The sequence below is a fragment of the Haliotis asinina genome, chromosome 11 (assembly GCF_037392515.1).
Source record: "Haliotis asinina isolate JCU_RB_2024 chromosome 11, JCU_Hal_asi_v2, whole genome shotgun sequence".
NCBI lineage: Eukaryota > Metazoa > Mollusca > Gastropoda > Lepetellida > Haliotidae > Haliotis > Haliotis asinina.
Window position 1 is genome coordinate 40088093 of NC_090290.1, and position 18392 is coordinate 40106484.

The 18392-nt window shown below is 42.5% G+C and overlaps 1 protein-coding gene across 1 annotated transcript; it reads left to right on the plus strand.

Moving 5' to 3' along the window:
- Nucleotides 1–3271: 3271 nt before the first annotated feature.
- LOC137255772 (electroneutral sodium bicarbonate exchanger 1-like) lies at nucleotides 3272–16580 on the plus strand. The gene is made up of 19 exons (XM_067793296.1): nucleotides 3272–3330; nucleotides 5560–5665; nucleotides 6792–6878; nucleotides 7697–7868; nucleotides 8089–8249; nucleotides 8518–8673; nucleotides 8999–9354; nucleotides 9682–9944; nucleotides 10096–10270; nucleotides 10645–10778; nucleotides 10946–11504; nucleotides 11649–11762; nucleotides 11954–12118; nucleotides 12390–12568; nucleotides 13837–13909; nucleotides 14255–14323; nucleotides 15202–15378; nucleotides 16016–16135; nucleotides 16418–16580. The coding sequence occupies exons 2-19, from the start codon at nucleotides 5590–5592 to the stop codon at nucleotides 16565–16567; spliced, it is 3186 nt and encodes a 1061-aa protein (XP_067649397.1). The 5' UTR covers nucleotides 3272–3330; nucleotides 5560–5589; the 3' UTR covers nucleotides 16568–16580.
- Nucleotides 16581–18392: the final 1812 nt, after the last annotated feature.

Sequence of the window (18392 nt, forward strand, 5' to 3'; positions counted from 1 at the left end):
GATTAACGACATGGTGGGATAGCCTAGTGGTTAAGCCGTTCTCTCGTCACACTGTACACCCGGGTTCTATTTCCCAGATGGATGTGATGTTTGAAGCGGCTGTCCCCCGTCGTGATATTGCTGGAATATTGTTAAAATCGGAACCAAAGCACTCTCAACCACTCTATTTCAGAACATGAAACAGCAATCAAGCATCTCTCACAAAGTGAGTCACGTGAGTTTCAGCAGTGAATGGATCATAACAAAGTTCTTCGCAGGCAGGGGTCGAGGTTTGATCCGAAATAGTCTGGATTCAACAGCGCGTGTGTGTACTTGAGTCGTTTTAAAACATAAGGGTCGTTTTCATAGAGTTAGGTGTTCCCATCGACGTACCATATCACGTATGATTGAAAAGATGGGAGAACTCCTCAAGGCAAAGGCTGCAACAGGTTGGGATCGAGTCGTCATCAGAAAATTCGGCAGATTCAGTACACCCTGTCTCGTTTCAAATAGAAAAGTGACAACTTGTACACATAGGTGTGTCTTGGGTCATCCCTATCTAAAAAACATTTAAAACTGTAACATCAAACGTCTTAACGAATACAGGGTCGTTGGAGGATATGCACTAAGTGAATGATTGAGTTTAGCAATATTCCAGCAATATCCCCGCTGGGATATTATACCCATATACCCACAAACACATTATACCCACATCGGGAATCGATCCCCAGTGTTCGGCGTGACGCGCGAACGCTTTAACCACAAGGCTACCCAACTGCCCGTTATTGCGTGGACCAGGATGTGGACTAAGTTGGAGAGTAAACAGCAACTTCATCCAACACCGCATCCAATGACAGGCTCATGACCGTTCAGCCACAATGACGAGAGACGACGTCAAGAATGGTCAGCTGCGCCTGGCAGTCCAGCAACATTCCTCAAGCTAAAACCTATAAATGGTGTTTTCATTACAACTTACGTGGGACACGCTTTCTAAATGACCATTGCTTAAAAGTTGTTTCATCAGATTTACAAAATTGAAAGCAATTTTTAAAAAGTCCAATAGCACATGCGTGGAAGACATATGCAGTTTTTTTTGGTACAGTTTACAGTTGACTTATAGTGGACCTCTACCGCCTTAGGGCCTTTGGGGCCGCAACATCGCAACATACATTTTTAACACCGCTCCCCAACCCCTCCCTCGCCCCCCCCCCCCCCCCCCACCACACCCCCCCCCCACACACACACACACCCTCCCTCCCGTGACATTTTCAATTTGATAGCGATTCAGAAGCGCATGTATACGATATAGTCGGAATCGTATTGTAAAGTCTGATTTTAGCAGAGGTTCTGTATGCTTTTGAAGGTAGTTTTGCCACGCATATGTGTAATGCGGCAAACGTTTTGTTTACGTGTCTATTTCAGATGTATGTATAGCCCTGAATTGGTATAAACTTCTTGCTTATGATATTGATGTCACAGTCTTTCCGACATATTATAAGATTAACAGATGGACAAAAGATAGTACTCATCTCATAAAAGATCTGGCAATAAATCTTATCAAAACGTAACGAGATTAAACAGTCGCCATAAACAGCGCCGTATACAATCACCATCTGATGTTGGCGATTCATCAAGACATTATCTTGATATATAATCGTGTAAGCAGATGTGTCGAAAAGCATTGAAAAAGCGTTGTCGCTAGTATATACCAGTACCAAAATGTGAATATCAAACATGTAAAATACTGAGTGAATGTAAACATGTACAATACTTGATATATCGCCAACATCGCTGAAGGAGTATGGTAGTGAATATGCGGAATACTGGATATAGCACCTGCCTAGTCGAGTGAATATGGTCTAATAAACATGTGCAATACTGGATATGTCGCTTGTATCTTTGAGTGAATATGATAGTAAACGTGTACTATACATACACACGCGCACGCACGCACGCACGCACGCACGCACGCACGCACGCAGACAGACAGACATACATGCGTGCGCGCGTGCGTGCGTACGTACATACGTACATGCGTACATACATGCATGCATACATACATACATACATACATACATACATACATACATACATACATACATACATACATACATACATAAACTGCATCGTTGAGCGAATATACCGAACAAGTGCGAAACTGGATCTGCGGCGGCATATTTTCCCCATTTCAAAGTACAAAGACCTGCCCCGTGATGCACCCAATACTAGACATGCTAAAGTACACTGTTGGACAAATGAAAGTTACCTCACACTCACTCAGTTGTCTGAAAGCAGTAGTTCACTGAAAACTGCGGGTCAAACACAACTTTGGTACTTGCATCAAACACATTTCCGTGACAAACATAGGTGCATACTTTCGATTTACAAGGAGTTATCATCTATACATTGTTATAGCTACGTTCAAGTGATATAAATATTGTCTGACTTACGAAGTAAACATTAAAAAATAATATTTCCTCAACAAAAGAGGGAAAGGATATTTGTTTTGCATTAAATGTCCGTGCCATTGGCTGACCTTGATTTCAGAGAAGCTGGTTCTCGAATATAACTTTATCATCAAAATAGCACTTGTGTGAAACTTGTTCTATGTACACATGGACATGATCCAGTGTGTGAGTTGAGGTTTAATGTGATATATCAGTCTCTCCGAGTTGTAGGTGTCTGTTTCATTGCCATTTGACGACGTACCATCTGCATATCGTAAGGATTCGTCACCTCTGTCACATTGCTATTTGTATTGTATTCACCGGTATGAATAATATATCACACGGCATTAAAATTCGATGATTCTATAATTTTTATAAGGGAATTACTTTTTACGCACTTTTTAATACTAGTAGAACTGCATTTGCACAGAGCGGTTGTGGTTTTTTATCTGTATGGAATCTGTGCCTGCCTGGAGCTGTAGGCCAGTAGACTGTGACAGTATGGATGTTGAACAGTAGCTCCTAGGTATGCTTAACATATCTCTTCATCCCCTCCCCCGGGGATCCATATCTCTCGTTCCATCCACCCACCCAGCCGTGAACTGATTACCCAGAACCAGTCCAGGGTATTCGTTAATGTTTCAGGTTTACTAACAGGATCAGACTCACAGCTTATCGCGAACTCCCATTGGCTGAGACGTGTTAATGGGACTACGGATTGGCTGCTTTTGGTCACATGATCTCCTTCAATACTTCTAAGAGAGATAGTCGTTCTTGTACCCGTATATAAGTTCACCAAGTTGTCAATTCTAATATCGGAGTCAGCTGGTCGATCTCAGCTCACTTGTCGGGCCGTGAGCAGCCTTCGATCAGGCAGTGTTCTACCTTTTCTTTTCCGGACTTTGTAAGTACAACATATTTTTGTCTCAATTTAACATTACACCAGGAAACCGCTTTCTAAACTTTTAGGAGATAAACTGTTTGAGAGGCATTCTAGAAGTTGTAAGCAATAGAAGTAACATTTCAAGCATGATTCACTATTATGTTTGTGAAGACATATACCGTTTTCAAGCGTGGTTCACGATTATGTTTGTAGAGGTATATACCGTTTTCAAGCATTATTCATGATAATGTTTGTAAAGACATATACCGTTTTCAAGCTTGATTCACGATTATGTTTGGAGAGATATATACCGTTTTCAAGTGTGGTTCACGATTATGTTTGTAGAGGTATATACCATTTTCAGGCATTAGTCACGATTATGTTTGTAAAGACATATACCGTTTTCAAGCTTGATTCACGATTATGTTTGGAGAGGAATATACCGTTTTCAAGCATTAGTCATGATAATGTTTGTAGGGGCATATACCGTTTTCAGGCACGAAACGCTGTAAGTATCTACTATTACATGAGAAAGAAGTTGATCATCCATAAAGACACATCATACCTGTTTAAGGAGATATGTACGAGTACCCAAGATGTATGATCTTCTTGTAGATTGCCGTAGATGTAAAATGCAATGTAAAATCGAATCCAAGTTCAGCAACTTCTTTATTGCAATGGCTGCGATGTTTTGGCTATCAAGCAAGTTGATTGATTACGACTTCAGCATCTACGCCAAAACGTCGCATCCGTTGCAATAACGACGTTGACTATGAATAGAACATGGTTTCCCTTCATCTTTACAACTTCTAAAATGTCTCTCAAAGAATGTAGAATCGCTTAGTAATGTCCATTTGGTAATTACACTCAGGACAAAATCATGGTACAAGGCGCTTTAGATGTCATACTTACATGTTCATATGAAAGGTCTCTCAAACTATTATAATAAGTGGATCCACTTGACGCCATTCTGAAATATGACTATCTGTGAAGGTCGGGGTTAGATCTTCAGTAACCAATGCTTGTCGTAAGAGTCGACTAACGGGATTGGATGTTAGGCCCGCTTACTTTCTGGACATATGTCATCGTATCCTAACTGCGTAGATGCTGATGATGTTAATAACTGGATTGTCTGGTCCAGGTTTGATCATAGCCAGATCGGCACCATTTTGCAGGAATATTGCTTAGTGCGGCGTAAAACGTAAATCACTCACTAAAACATGATTGTAGCATCACGCGCTGCTTGCAGAAAGAGTTCAGTTGCTGTCAAGGCAATCGACGGGCAACATTCGCCATTTTGCAGCATATCGTTAACCCATCACCATCGACTGAATCGTCGGTTTGGCAAGGAACAAGCCCTGTCAATGTTGAATCAATTCATGTGTTCAACCTGTCAATGCAACGGATGGCGAAGGCCGCGCACCTATTTAAAATTCGATTCTTCTGTATTTTCCTAAATACTGGCAACTGAATTATTTTCTGTTGGTCGGGAAACAGAATTTCCCTTTGATCCATGTTGATGTAATGCTTGTCTATGTCTATCATCGCTAAAATTCAAACGTAAATATCTGTGAGGTTTACAACGCAAATATTCGAAAGTGGACAACCAATAAACGTACTCGTGTTTTCTGCCACGTGATTTTAGGACTTTTAGGACAATTTTAGGACAATTAATGCGTTGTGTCGCGGTGGCGGAGTATTGAGTGTAGGAAGATAAGACGATATCAGGATGAATCGTGTCCGCCATGTTCGGGTCCCCAGATTGTCGTGACTTTGGTACAGTCTAATGTACAAATAAGTATTTCTGTTGCATACATTTGACTGTGTCCCAACAATTCTAGATGAAGACGATGTTCTTGGAAGAAAATATTCCGTGATATGTCAAATCACGCCCTCTTGTTAATGTGTGTTTTTTACGCCGCGCTCACCAATATTACAGCTATATGCGGTGGTCTGTAAAATATCGAACCTGGACCAGACAATCCAGTGATTACCAGCATGAACATCGATTTGTGCAAAGGGGATACGATGACATGTGGCAACAAAGACAGCGAGGTTTGCCACCCGATCTCGTTATAAATTGTCGCCTTTTGCAAGCATGGGTTACTGAAGATCAACTCTAACCCTCATCGTCACCAATCCAAGACATTTTTGCCCAAAGCGGTGATTTGAAGAAGACACGTGCTCCATTCTGCCTTAGGTATAACCTTTTTGTGTTCAAAAATGTAATTTCTATTTTTTTCCTTTCAGGGCGTGTATTTTAGTAGGACTTTTATCACCATGGGAACCGAAAACAAAGATATTGATGAGAGGCGTGATTCGGCAGCGAGCATGGTTAAAGGGCCTGGAGGCAAAGGTAGGTCATTGACACAGTTCGATTCCTATCAGTATAACACAGATAGCTACTGATCGTGGAATCACAATCTCATCCTTACTCACTCAAAGGTAAATGTTGCCTTCCTCATAATGAAAAATTCTGACATCTATAAAACTCTAATTCTCACGCACATGCCGCTTTTATTTTGTTTTATCTAGTTTAAAGGAAATATATATTTTAACTTGCATTTGGTATTAACGAGAACATTCACCCATGTTCAGTCTAAAACCCCTGAGAAAAACACCCGTCTTACCCCTTGAGCAAATCATTAACACATAAAACACAAGTTACGGACGTTCTGTTCACGCACTCATGACCTCTAGGTGGCGCTGTAGTTTGGCCCGAAGCATGTCGTAAACAAATCCTTAACGGCTTCTTGCTCTCAGTGTATTATCACTTTAACCATCAGCGGCAGAAGACGTAGCTCTCGGTTCAATACCTTAGTTTTCAATCAGTTTTAACATTTTGGAAAGTTTCGGTTGTGAAATTTCCTTCATGACCACTTTGACCTTGACCTTAATAGACCCGTGACCTGCGAGTAAGATGTTCGCCTTTAATGTATATCTGCATCCGTAATTAAGATCAAATTTGGTAAGATCTTAAAAATTCTAGAATGACAGAAACGTGAGATTAGTCCCTCAATGAAATTGCGCCCCTTCTATGCCACATACATGCAGATCATGTATTTAAGAACAACTGACTGAAATATATGAATTACGCAAAACTTCGAACAATAGATACATTGTGACGAAATACTGGGCCTAGTTTTTCGAGGCACTCCTAGCTCTACGATAGTCGTAAATGCCTTACATTAACATTGACTTACGACTATCTTAGTGCTAAGACAGTTTCGAAAATATAGGCCCTGGCCCTTTATTTAATGTACGTCCGTTCTGTCCAATAATACTTGTAGAAATTGTAATTACGAACTATTCACTAAGCTAAACTATAGGAAGAACGGAAAACTTAGAGTAATAGATAAGTCTTGAGTGAATACTGTTCCTTACATGAAAACACGTCCCTCACGTCCTATGAATCGGGTGAGGCGTACAAGCGGCTCCTGCTCATCTGATGACGTCAAGCCAATGGCGGCTCTCTGTTGTAGTGTTCAAGAGGAGTACGTCGATGTATCTGAACGTCGTAGCCCCACACAAGCCCATCCGGCCTACAATTGTGGAGGAGGACGACATGCGTAAGTAGACGATTATCATGTCGACAATAATATTTGGGCAATTGTAAAACGTGTGAGTCATTCTGGAGTATGGCCACTTCGAATAGTATCACAATTCTACTGAAGCTTGTCACTTGGATGGTTTCTTCTGTCGACTTTTATGGGATGATGTAAATGATTCGGTTGTGAGGTACCGGGGTATTCGTTAGATTTGAATCCACATTCAGCGCATTCACAGTCTGTGGACAAGCATCAACGGCAGAACACCTAACTGGTGTGGGTAATATTTTACGCTGCAAATAGCAATATTTCAGAAGTAACACTGCGGTGAGATTCAGAAATGGCCGTTACACGTTGTGCTAGTGTTGAGACCACCAGCCCAGCCCAATGACCCGTGAAGTTCCGGGTTAGAACAGGCCATCAGGAACCCATGCTTGCCACAATAGGCGACTCAGGTTGTCGTAAGAGGCGACTAACGTGATCGGGTGGTCAGGTACGCTGATTTGGTTGACGCATGTCATCGGTTCCCATTTGCGCAGATCGTTACCCATGCTGTTGATCACTGGATTGTCTGGTCCAGACTCAATTATTTACAAACCGCCGCCATATAGCTGGAATATTGCTGAGTGCGGTGTAAAGCGAAACTCACTCACTCACTCATCACTCACCCACTCACTCACTCACCCAATGCCCCATTACTATGAGACTTGGTGTCTGGTGAGATGTTATTACAACGCAGTATCAGTGTATTGAACAGTGAACGAACATATCTACTAAACGTCTATATGGAACATAATCGCAAGAAGAACAGGTGTTAATATATCTCTTCCAATATTCAGCCGAGGGATCCAAGTTCACTCTGTATGGCGACGAAGACTACGTCCCTTCCGAGCGCATCCAGGAACTCCTGAACAGCGTCACCGACATCAAACATCGGGCGCACAAAATCTTCTCGGAGATGGACGTGCTCAAGAAACGGGGAGAAGACTTCGAGTGGAGAGAAGTAGCGAGGTGAGCTTACACAAACGTCTGGCCCCAGCAAACCCACATAGTCGTGTTTGAGTCAGAGATCCTGCTAGCATTATTATTGGGTTAAAGATACGACACACGAGTCAGTTAACATGAGGCTTAGATTCTTCTTTGGTATCCATCATCTGATGAGTCCTGTGTTTCGATTCTTGTACATCCGTGCTAACGTGTCCATGTCTTCTAACCATGGTGACTGTTTTAGATGGGTCAAGTACGAGGAGAAGATGGAGGAGGGAGGAGAACGGTGGTCCAAGCCCCACGTGGCGTCGTTGTCCATGCACCATCTTGTTGAAACCCGGCGGCAGTTGATGGACGGCGTCATGCACCTCGATACCGAGGCGTACTCCATCTCTCAAGTCGTCGGTACGTCGACACGTTGTTTGTTGAACTAAACCAACCGCTCTCATCACATAGCATATGTCGATCGAGAAATAATACACTGTGCTACCACTGGGATAAACATTCAGTCTGGGCTCTGGGGAAAATGAAATATTCAAATTCTGAAGACATCTTTTAACTGACAGTCATCATGCATATCAATCGAACATTATCCTAATTGCAAATTAACTATTAAAATGTGATATGGGCAACAATCTTGGCTTCTCTTGATCCATATTCCAACCCATTGCAGAAAAGTTCCTCGACGAGTGGATAAAACTGGGTCAGCTGGACCCACTTCTCCGGCAACACGTGCGGACGTTACTGTTAAAGCATCATCGGCATGGCACGGAGAAAGGAAACAAGAAGAAGGTCAAGGGCGACATGAATCGTGCAGCGTCAACCAACAGTAAGTCACTAATGTCCATGGTACCACAAGACCATGACATGGAGTCCAAACCAAGTGACAGAGCGTCTTAACTATGTGTCAAAATGAGAACTCCTCCTGGAAGGACACGCCCAGTGGTTGAAACATTTGCTTGTCACGCAAAAGATCGGGTTCGATTCCAGTTGTAGGTGTAAGCAATTGATTCTGGGTTAGAATGTCATGGGTCACAAGTATTTTATGCAGGATGTACGAGGGGGTCAAGTGGATCATTGATGATTCGCAGGCATTCGTCACATAAACTGAAATAGCGGCTTTTAAAGCAGAGAAAATTTTGACCTTTGTCCAGGTTTCAGCCAACTGACCAACGGGAGCAGTCAGGCCAACCTCAACAACAGTCACAGTCACACCAGTTTGGAGAGTATGGACAGCGAATTCCCAGGCAACTACACCAAGAAACAGAACGAGCGAATCCTCCGGAAGATCCCGAAGGATTCCGAGGTTGCCAATATCATGGTCGGCGCTTTGGATGAGCTTCAGAGTGGTCTGTGTGGCTTCATGCGTCTGAACGACGGTCGTTGCCTTGGCGACATCTCGGAAGTGAACCTGCCAACGAGATTTGTGTTTATCCTGGTCGGACCGTCCAAGTTCATCACCGACTACATGGAAAGTGGCCGCTGCCTCGGCACCATGATGGTGGACGACGTGAGTAACCACACCCTCATCGCTGATTATATAAGACTCATTTACACAACGTTGATCATTGGGTTGTCTGGTCCAGACACTGTTATTAACAGACACCCGCCAGAGAGCTGTACTATTGCCCAGTAAGTCATTAAACAGAAAGACGCAAGCAAAAAATGTTATGCGACTTACACCCATTATAACATGCCCCCTAGAATATGAAACGCTAACATGATTTCCAAACTTTTGCATGTAAAGCAATTTGTCTCCAGAGCACGTGAAGATTGATATATCGGATGCTTTGTATGTGTCGTGGTTTTCTTCTATACATCGATATGTTTTACTCAGATCTTCCGCGAGGTGGCGTACAAGTGCAGAAACAAGGATGACCTGGTGGCAGGAATTGACGAGTTCCTGGAGCAGGTGACGGTGCTGCCCCCTGGCGAGTGGGACCCTAAAATCAGAATCGAGCCCCCAGATGCGGTTCCCAACCAACAGTTCCGTAAGACGTCGACGGCGGATTTCTTTGAGGGCACTGTGGTCACCGCACCCGGCGGGGACGATGACGAAGATGAAGGTCACGCTGACCCTGACCTCACCCTCAGTTGCAGGTTTGTGTTTCTTTCATTTTTGTGTTTTCTCCTGATTGTCTTGTAAACTGACAATAATCTGATTGTAACACCTAATAGCAAGAGCCAAGATTAAAAAATTCTCTTTACCACCATCTTTGCTCCAAATGTCACCTCTTCTATTTCCTTCCAGGCCTTTCCTCGGGCTTATCCATGACATCCGCAGGAAGGCTCCGTTCTACCTGAGCGACTACAAAGACGCCATCCACATACAGTGTATCGCTTCTTTCATCTACATCTTCCTCGCCACCCTCACCCCGAACGTCACCTTCGGTGGAATGTTAGGGAAGTCCACTAACCAGTACATGGTATGTTCCACATTTCGACATCATCAGCTGCAATACTACTGCATGAGACACAAAACTAAACTCACTCACTCACTCACTCACTCTCCGCATCATCAGCATACACGGGGATTCTGACCCCTGGCATCTGTACTTCTCATAAATGACGACACATCTTCAAATCATCCAAACACAGACACAATAAATACACCGATCCGAACCGTCACTGATACATTTGTTAATGCAAGATACCTAGATAATGCGGTTATGATTGTATGACGTTTTGATTCCATGAGAGAGGAGCCTATCTTGATGCCCAGCATTAGGAACCTCTGTTGTATTCTTGTATATTGTTCTTAGGAATTCTGTTGATGCTAACCAAACTCGCCTCTTTCCAGGGAGTGATGGAGTGTATCTTCGCCGCCGCTGTGACGGGAATAGCATTTGCGTTATTCGCAGGTCAGCCCCTGAACATCCTCGGCAGTACGGGGCCGATGTTGGTGCTCGAGAAAATCATATACGATATCTGCAAGTAGGTAGAACAATCACGTATCACACGTCTCGTTATACTGTTTAAAGTGAGGCGCTCATTTTATATCCTGGTTTAATAATAAAAAACCCACTTTGTCCAACACTGATAAAAACCACAAGAATAGCTTGAAATGTTAGCTGACCTTGACCTTTACACGTTACTTCCAGAGATCAAGAATGGGACTTCTTGCCGTTCCGTGCGTGGATTGGTATTTGGACTGCTGGCTTTCTCTTGCTGATTGTCATGTGGGATCTGAGTGCTCTCGTCAAGTACATCACTCGTTTCACCGAAGAAAGCTTCGCCTGTCTTATAGCGCTTATATTCATATACGAAGCTTTCCTAAAATTAGCGGAGATTGGCTCTGAGGAAGCTCCTGTCGAACTCCACCCCTCCGGGAACTTCACCCCCCGAGTTTGTCACTGTGTCCTCCCCGATACCGTCACCACCATGGCTCCCATGCACGGATCCCTCAACCACACCCTCAGCAACATGACCACTACTATGACCAGCGTCATCAACAGCACCATGGGCATGACCACCGATGCCATGGAACACGACAACATGACCCATCTATCCAAGGCTGACTGTAAGGAGATGTTCGGAGAGTGGCACTGTGTCGGACCCGTCCCTGACGCCTTCATGTTCTCAATCATTCTCTACTTCGGCACCTTCGGTATTGCCATCTTCTGTGTCACTTTCAAGACCTTCCCCTGCTTCCCAACCTTTGTAAGTGTAAATTTGTAACACCAATTAACACTATTTCGAAGACAGTCAAAGTCTCTAATGGCAATGTTTCTTCTCGTTTTCAAAATGTTGTTTTCTCTGACGTCCGCGCGTATTGTCATTGTTGATTGGTTTATCTGTCGACAGGTCCGTCAAATTATCAGCGATTTCGGTGTCCTCATCGCCATTGTGTTGATGGTTCTTGTCGATTATCTTCTCGGACTTCCAACACCCAAACTGACCGTGCCAGAGGAGTTCAAGGTAAGAGCTTGAACTACAACTTGAGTCATCTGGTCTGAATTTCAAAATCTATTCAACATTGTCTGTAACAAAGTATTTAATCATTTAAAATTTATATTAAATTTCTAGCCATCTGTAGAACAAACCCAGTTCAGGTTCTACTAGACGTAAGTTATCAGATTTTCACTTGAACATTTGTGTATTTCTTCTAGCCTACCCGCTCTGACAGAGGCTGGTTCATCAACCCTTTCTCTGACAAGAACCCCTGGTGGTTGGCTCTGGCTGCCGGTCTCCCTGCCATCATCGGCACCATCCTTATCTTTATGGACCAGCAGATCACCGCCGTCATCGTCAATAGGAAGGAAAACCTCCTCAAGGTCAGTGACGCCCGACCTTGACCTTGTAGTATAACGTCCCTGCCGTATATTTATCACGCGTCAGGCCAGGACTCTTTGATTTCAACAAATGAAAACGTTCCATATTTTGAACTGACTTTAGAAAGGCATGTGGACACTAATATGAACATCACTCTGACTACAAGGTTCCATCTAGGACTAGGAACCCTTATTTTGACGTAGCCTTTAGTCTTCTTCCAAACAGCCTCTCAGATACACCATGTATATAACACCTATTCCCCTTCCCTTACAGAAAGGCAAAGGCTACCATCTTGATCTGTTCGTGCTGTCCATCCTGGTCGCTGCCCACTCCCTGCTTGGACTCCCCTGGTATGTCGCCGCCACTGTGTCCGCCATTGCCCACATCCAGAGTCTCAGGAAAGAGTCCGAGTCCACAGCCCCCGGAGACAAACCCGCCTTCCTGGGTGTCAGGTAATACCCTTACATGACTTTACCCCATAACACTGGAAAACAACCACGTATAGCCTTCACAGAATTTTCTGTAGCTCTATGAAGTATGCCCCTTTCTCATCCAGTTTCCACCGGGTACCCATTTTACAACTTGCATGAAAATATTACCAATGATAATAAATCCAAAACAGTACTTGCTTTCTTTACCCCATGCCTTAGTCTAGAAAGCCATCACATCTTCATCGAGTTTTCTGTAACTCTGTGAAGTCTGTGAAGTTCCACAGGGTACCCCTTTACAACGTTTATCATGTTACCGATGAAAATGAACCCAATATGATTAATTTAACCAAGTTACCTTTGAGAACAGTATATGTACGTCAAAACAAGTAGTGTTAGGGCACAAGTTTCCCCTTAGAAAGGTCTTGCAGCCTATTAAATTGGCACCCCGTGGTGCAAGTAATATTTATCAGCAACATATATGTCCAAATAGTGACATTGCTCCTAGTCCTGAGTCATTATTACGAGCGAAACGGCTAGTTAAATAAGGTTTACATATTAATGAATGTCATCACTATCAAAAATTTGTTATCACTTATAAGACAGGACACACCTTGTGGACACCTCGTAATAGTTCCCTTGGTGAGGCCAAACTTCGCTAATCACATATATTTCTTCACCTGTTTAAGTACGAGATTAAAGTTATGTTACTGTGTAATCTATAGTCATAAATTCCTAGCAGACACCCCACCCGCTTCCAACAATCACAAAATCAACTGTTCCGTCAAGACGGCAAACACGCAAGATAACACGGGTTGTACGTGATTAAAGAGTCAAGTAATAAATTATTACTCTGTTAGAAGCTATTAAACCGGCCATGTTGATGCAGATCATAAATCTCCAGAGATGAAATGAGCACCTTTTGACGGATCGCCATGATGAAACACACATATGTTTAACATGCGTTTCATCTGTTGCCTGTTACGTACTTACACATAAACTTATTATTAATATGAGTTCTCGTCAATCGTTGCTGTATGTATAAATCAGAACACTAATAGTACTGCTTTATCTCATGAGCAGTGTTAGCTCGATGACCAAGCAAATACGCACGGCAATGAAAAGTATTCATGGCGAGTTTGAATTCATCTGGACTAAACTTCAAAGAAATTCAATGTGTTCGTTATCGATAGGCCATCAGGGTTGACAGCCCCGGGCGCTGGTGCTGCTTATATCGCTAATCTGTCTACATCACCAGGTCATTCTCATCAACGACTTCTGTTTGTTTTCAGAGAACAAAGAGTCACCGCTCTTCTTGTCGGAATCCTCAGCGGTTTGGCTGTGCTTATCACAAACGTCCTGAAGGTAAACTGAGAGTCATATCTCGCTCGTCCTAAGTATCGGTGATTAATTAATCAACCCATCTGCTTTGTAATTTTCCCATTAAAACAGGTTCCCGTTTTCTCATGTCTAGTGTGTGGTTCACAATTTGTAATTGTGTTGACATACACGTGTTGCCGACATGTCACGAGCCTACTTGAACATGACGGCATAGGGTTCAGAGCTGTGAATTAGCCAAGTCGTTAGACCGTTCGCTCGTCACTCCTGCCCCGAGTTTGATCCTTGACATTGGTAGAATCGTTTTGTCCTGTAAACACATGTTGACACGTATTTGTGGGTTCTGTCAGTCACCTTGTCTTTGTGTTGCAGGTTATTCCTATGCCAGTGTTGTATGGCGTGTTCTTCTACATGGGATTCTCCGCCCTCAAAGGAATGCAGGTAAGACTCAAACCCACAATCCTCACACAACCTTCAGGCGAACACACTGACCGCTAGGCCACCATTATGTAAAGCTAATTGTCTCCCTCCATATGGTAAAGCCTCTATATCGTCCACATGTAAATCGTCTTCTACATCCTTTTGTATAGCACCCTGATGGTCTGTCGAGCTCATCGCGTATCAGGGTCCAATAATTACGTGTTCGAATCAAGAATTACGCTTCCTGGCTTGTTAGCACCCGCGAATATGGTTACAATACGTTTTAGAAATGCTCCTGGCTTTGAATCATCGCTATGCCCATTTTACTGTAAAAAGGGCTTAAGACCGAGGTCACTCACTCACTCAGTGGATAGGTATGATCTACGGGGAGGGGTTGTGAGTGGTGGGGATTAAACATGAAGTGGCATGCATTTGGGTCAACCGATGATGATCAGTTTCTAAATTATCACAAGGAAAGGCTCAAGCCCACCATCCTCACACGACGTTCAAGCGAACACACTAACCGTTATGCTACCATTATATAAAGGCAATACTCTCTCCATGTGATAAAGCCTAAATATCGTCCATATGCAAATCGTCTTCTGTATCGCTGTGTATAGCACCCCAATGATCTTTTGAGTTCCCCGTGTATCAGGATCCGATAATCGCGTGTTCGAATCCAAGAATTGCCGCGGATATATATTCTCCAGGTTTGTTATAACCTGCAGTCATGGCTACAATATGCTTAAAAGTGTTTCGGGTTTTACACCATCGGTAAGCTCACATTACTGTCAAAATTCACTCACTCAATTCAAAGGCAGGGTTACCACTCAACATACATTTACATACAGCTCTTATCTACCCCAATGTTAACTTTATCTACGTTTGTTTTGTTACAGTTTATCGACCGGGTGCTCCTTTTCTTCATGCCAAGCAAATACCAGCCCGACTACAAGTACCTGCGTCATGTCCGTCTGTGGCGCGTCCATATCTTCACCTTCGTCCAGATTCTCTGCCTAGTTGCTTTGTGGGTGGTGAAGAGCATCAAGTCCATCTCCATCGGCTTCCCCCTCTTGGTACGACATCACCGAAAACACAATATTGCCAACTCTGCCTACACGTCTAAGACTAATATTACTGCACCTATTCTCGCGGCACCCGTGAAAGGGTGGATTAGAATATCGGCCTTCAGCAACTCATGCTTGTCGTAAGAGGCGACTAAAAGGATCACGTTGTCAGACTCGTTGACTTAGTTGACACATGTCATTGGTTCCCAGTTGATGTTCATGCTGTTGAGCACTGGATTGTCTGTTCCAGACTCGATTATTTAAAGACCACAGACAAATAGCTGTGATGAAATTAAACTGACTGACTCATTCGGTCGCCTTAATTCCATGTACAGAGTTATGCCCCTTACACCAGGTTCAAGGCTGGAATGTTCATCCGTAATGATATTTGTTCATTTGGCACCGAATCTGTTGTCTTGAGTTTCCAGTTTATCTTAGCATTCACAGCCCTGATGTTACTGGAACGCTGCTCTATCTCATTCAATAAGCATCGTCGCTAAAGGAAAACAAAGAAAAGAATATTCATTGATACATGGATGATGTATGGTTAGAACGTGGAAATAAAAAATGCACTTTTTCACCCGATTCAAAAATGTAATTACAACTGCTCGAAAATCAATCAACATTTTTTGTTTTTTGTCGACAGGTTGTGTTCACTGGCGTTGTAAGGAAGATCTTGGACTGTGTGTTCACCCAGTATGAGCTGAAATACCTGGACGATATCCTCCCCAACGCAAAGAAAGACAAGGTCAAGGACTCCGAGAAGGTAAGGGAGACAATTCAATACTGTAAATTTTAACGGACGCAAGAATTGGAACAGTTCATGGGTTTTCAAGTAACATTTTATTGTTTCAAAGCCATTTTAGCCATGTTATCGAAATACAAAAATACCAAACTGATTTGAGATAACTGTTGAAATGCGTAGCCAACTGCTTTTTTATCTGTTTGTGTAACTAACACATACAGCGAATGACTGAGCAAGTGGTACTGCTGTACCTTGTTTTAGTACCTCAGTGGTATCTTTGGTAATTCTATGCTTTTGTTCTAGAATGAAAAGTCGGAACCATCCTTTAAAAACATCGTGGGCGAGAAGAAACCTGCCTTCTACATCAGCAACGAAAGCAACGACTTGGACAACGCGTATAAAAGGAAAGGGCATGATATCTCAACAGATATGATGAAAATAAACAGATGTTAAACATAAGCGGACAGCAGATTATAGGCTTGTTTATAAGCATTATCAATGCTACGTAGAATGCCAGGGTTCCGATCCATACGGCGTCCGTACCGTCCTTACGTTTACCAATTTACGAATGCCGCAACGCTTTGAACCCTTTCTAGATCTGGACCCTGGCCTTGATTTCTTGTAACAAAATGAACTTTTAACTTATTTGCAAACTGAGTTTGACATTTTGACTCAGATGAGTCTCTTTGCCATTGGCATTTCTCAAACGTAATCCAAACTGTACTAGTTTCGTGGATATGTGCGCTATAAAAATATCCCATAACAATGATAATAATAAAATAATAGTGATAATAATTCCCCTAACTGATTCCCCTGACTCTGGCTGCCTTTTTCATCTTAAAATTGATTTTACACCCATTTATCCCAGTTGGAAACAGTGATGTATGAGAAATCGGTATGAATGCTTCATTTTTAAATTTATGTGTGGGAAGATATTGTATGTGATTTGCACTGTACATTGTGCACAATCTGATATTGAAGAAATATTTTTATGGTTGAATAAATGAAAGAAAAACCCAAGAATATGTGTGTGAATCATATGTTTACTGCTTGGTCATCGCCAGCACGTTTATGTTCGTTTACGCTGGAATACAGTCTGATGAAGACTTCCGTCTCTTCCATTACAATGGTCATTCTTGCTAACTTGTTGGCTTATGCCATCGTATACCAGTTATATTTATTACTCTTGATCATTGGATTGTCTGGTCCAGTCATATAGCTGGAGTATAAGTGTGGCGCTAAACATTGAAGATTCTGCAAAAACATCTGGCAAGCATTGTGTATTTGAATCTGTAAGATGTGAAACAATATCTGACTTACCATTATCTGGAACACAGAAGTGTCTCACTACATGACTGTAAAATTTCCTTCTTTGTTTCAACAAAACTGAATTCTTGAATACGCCCCATGTCTGCATATCTAACAGCACTCATGGTCAGTTAGTCTGTAGAGTTTTTCCCTTGGTCATGTCAGGAGCTTGTGAATTATTCTTGGTATGTCTGGTTTCTTGGTTTGTAAACACCATGGGTTTGGGTTTGACAAAAATCCGTGAATTCAGGCTTTCGTCACGTTAAGGTGACACTTTGATATTACGACTTTTGTGTTCAAATTAAGCTCACTCTATTTATCAAGAAACAAATATGTAAACAAAAAGCATATATCACATCATAAAAACAAAGAAATCAAACATCTGCCTTTCATTATATTTTCCAAGAAAATGTACAGAACTGAATGGTAATTCCACTGAAAATAGGTTTTGTAACCATACGTAATACATAATTTGGGAGAAAAAAGCAAAGGAACAGAAACAATTGAAATTACAATCCAGGACAGGTTTATATAAATCAATACAAAATTATCGCACTACGTACCACGCATCTAATGAATGCTATATCTCCCAATGGTTAAAACCAAAAGGAATTCAACTGGGATGCAATGGCGGTCCATTTGTGGTCTTTTCTATATAACTGTAATGAACTTCAGGAACATTCGCCTCTTTCCGTAATTGTGTCCCGAAATAGTACGAGTCGGTGTCTTCTGCCGTTGTCGGCCACCGCAGATTTTAGGGCGCTTCAGTATGGAATACTGTAAGGGACATTCTCGCGATTCCGTACTTCAGTGACAATAACACATCTTTACATTCGTCACCACTCGCCCCTTAACGTAACTTTCGGCTTATCCCGGAATAAAACGAGAGGGTCACGAATGATAACGTTAATGACTAAGTAACTGAACATAGTTTTACGCCGTTTTTAGCCGCAATCCAACGATATCATTC

Excerpts from the sequence above, each read along its gene's own strand:
- LOC137255772 (XM_067793296.1), top strand. The coding sequence starts at position 5,590 with ATGGGAACCGAAAACAAAGATATTGATGAGAGGCGTGATTCGGCAGCG. Across the intron at positions 9,355-9,681 it reads GCACCATGATGGTGGACGAC|ATCTTCCGCGAGGTGGCGTA; the intron begins GTGAGTAACCAC and ends TGTTTTACTCAG. Across the intron at positions 11,763-11,953 it reads CCGTGCCAGAGGAGTTCAAG|CCTACCCGCTCTGACAGAGG; the intron begins GTAAGAGCTTGA and ends TATTTCTTCTAG.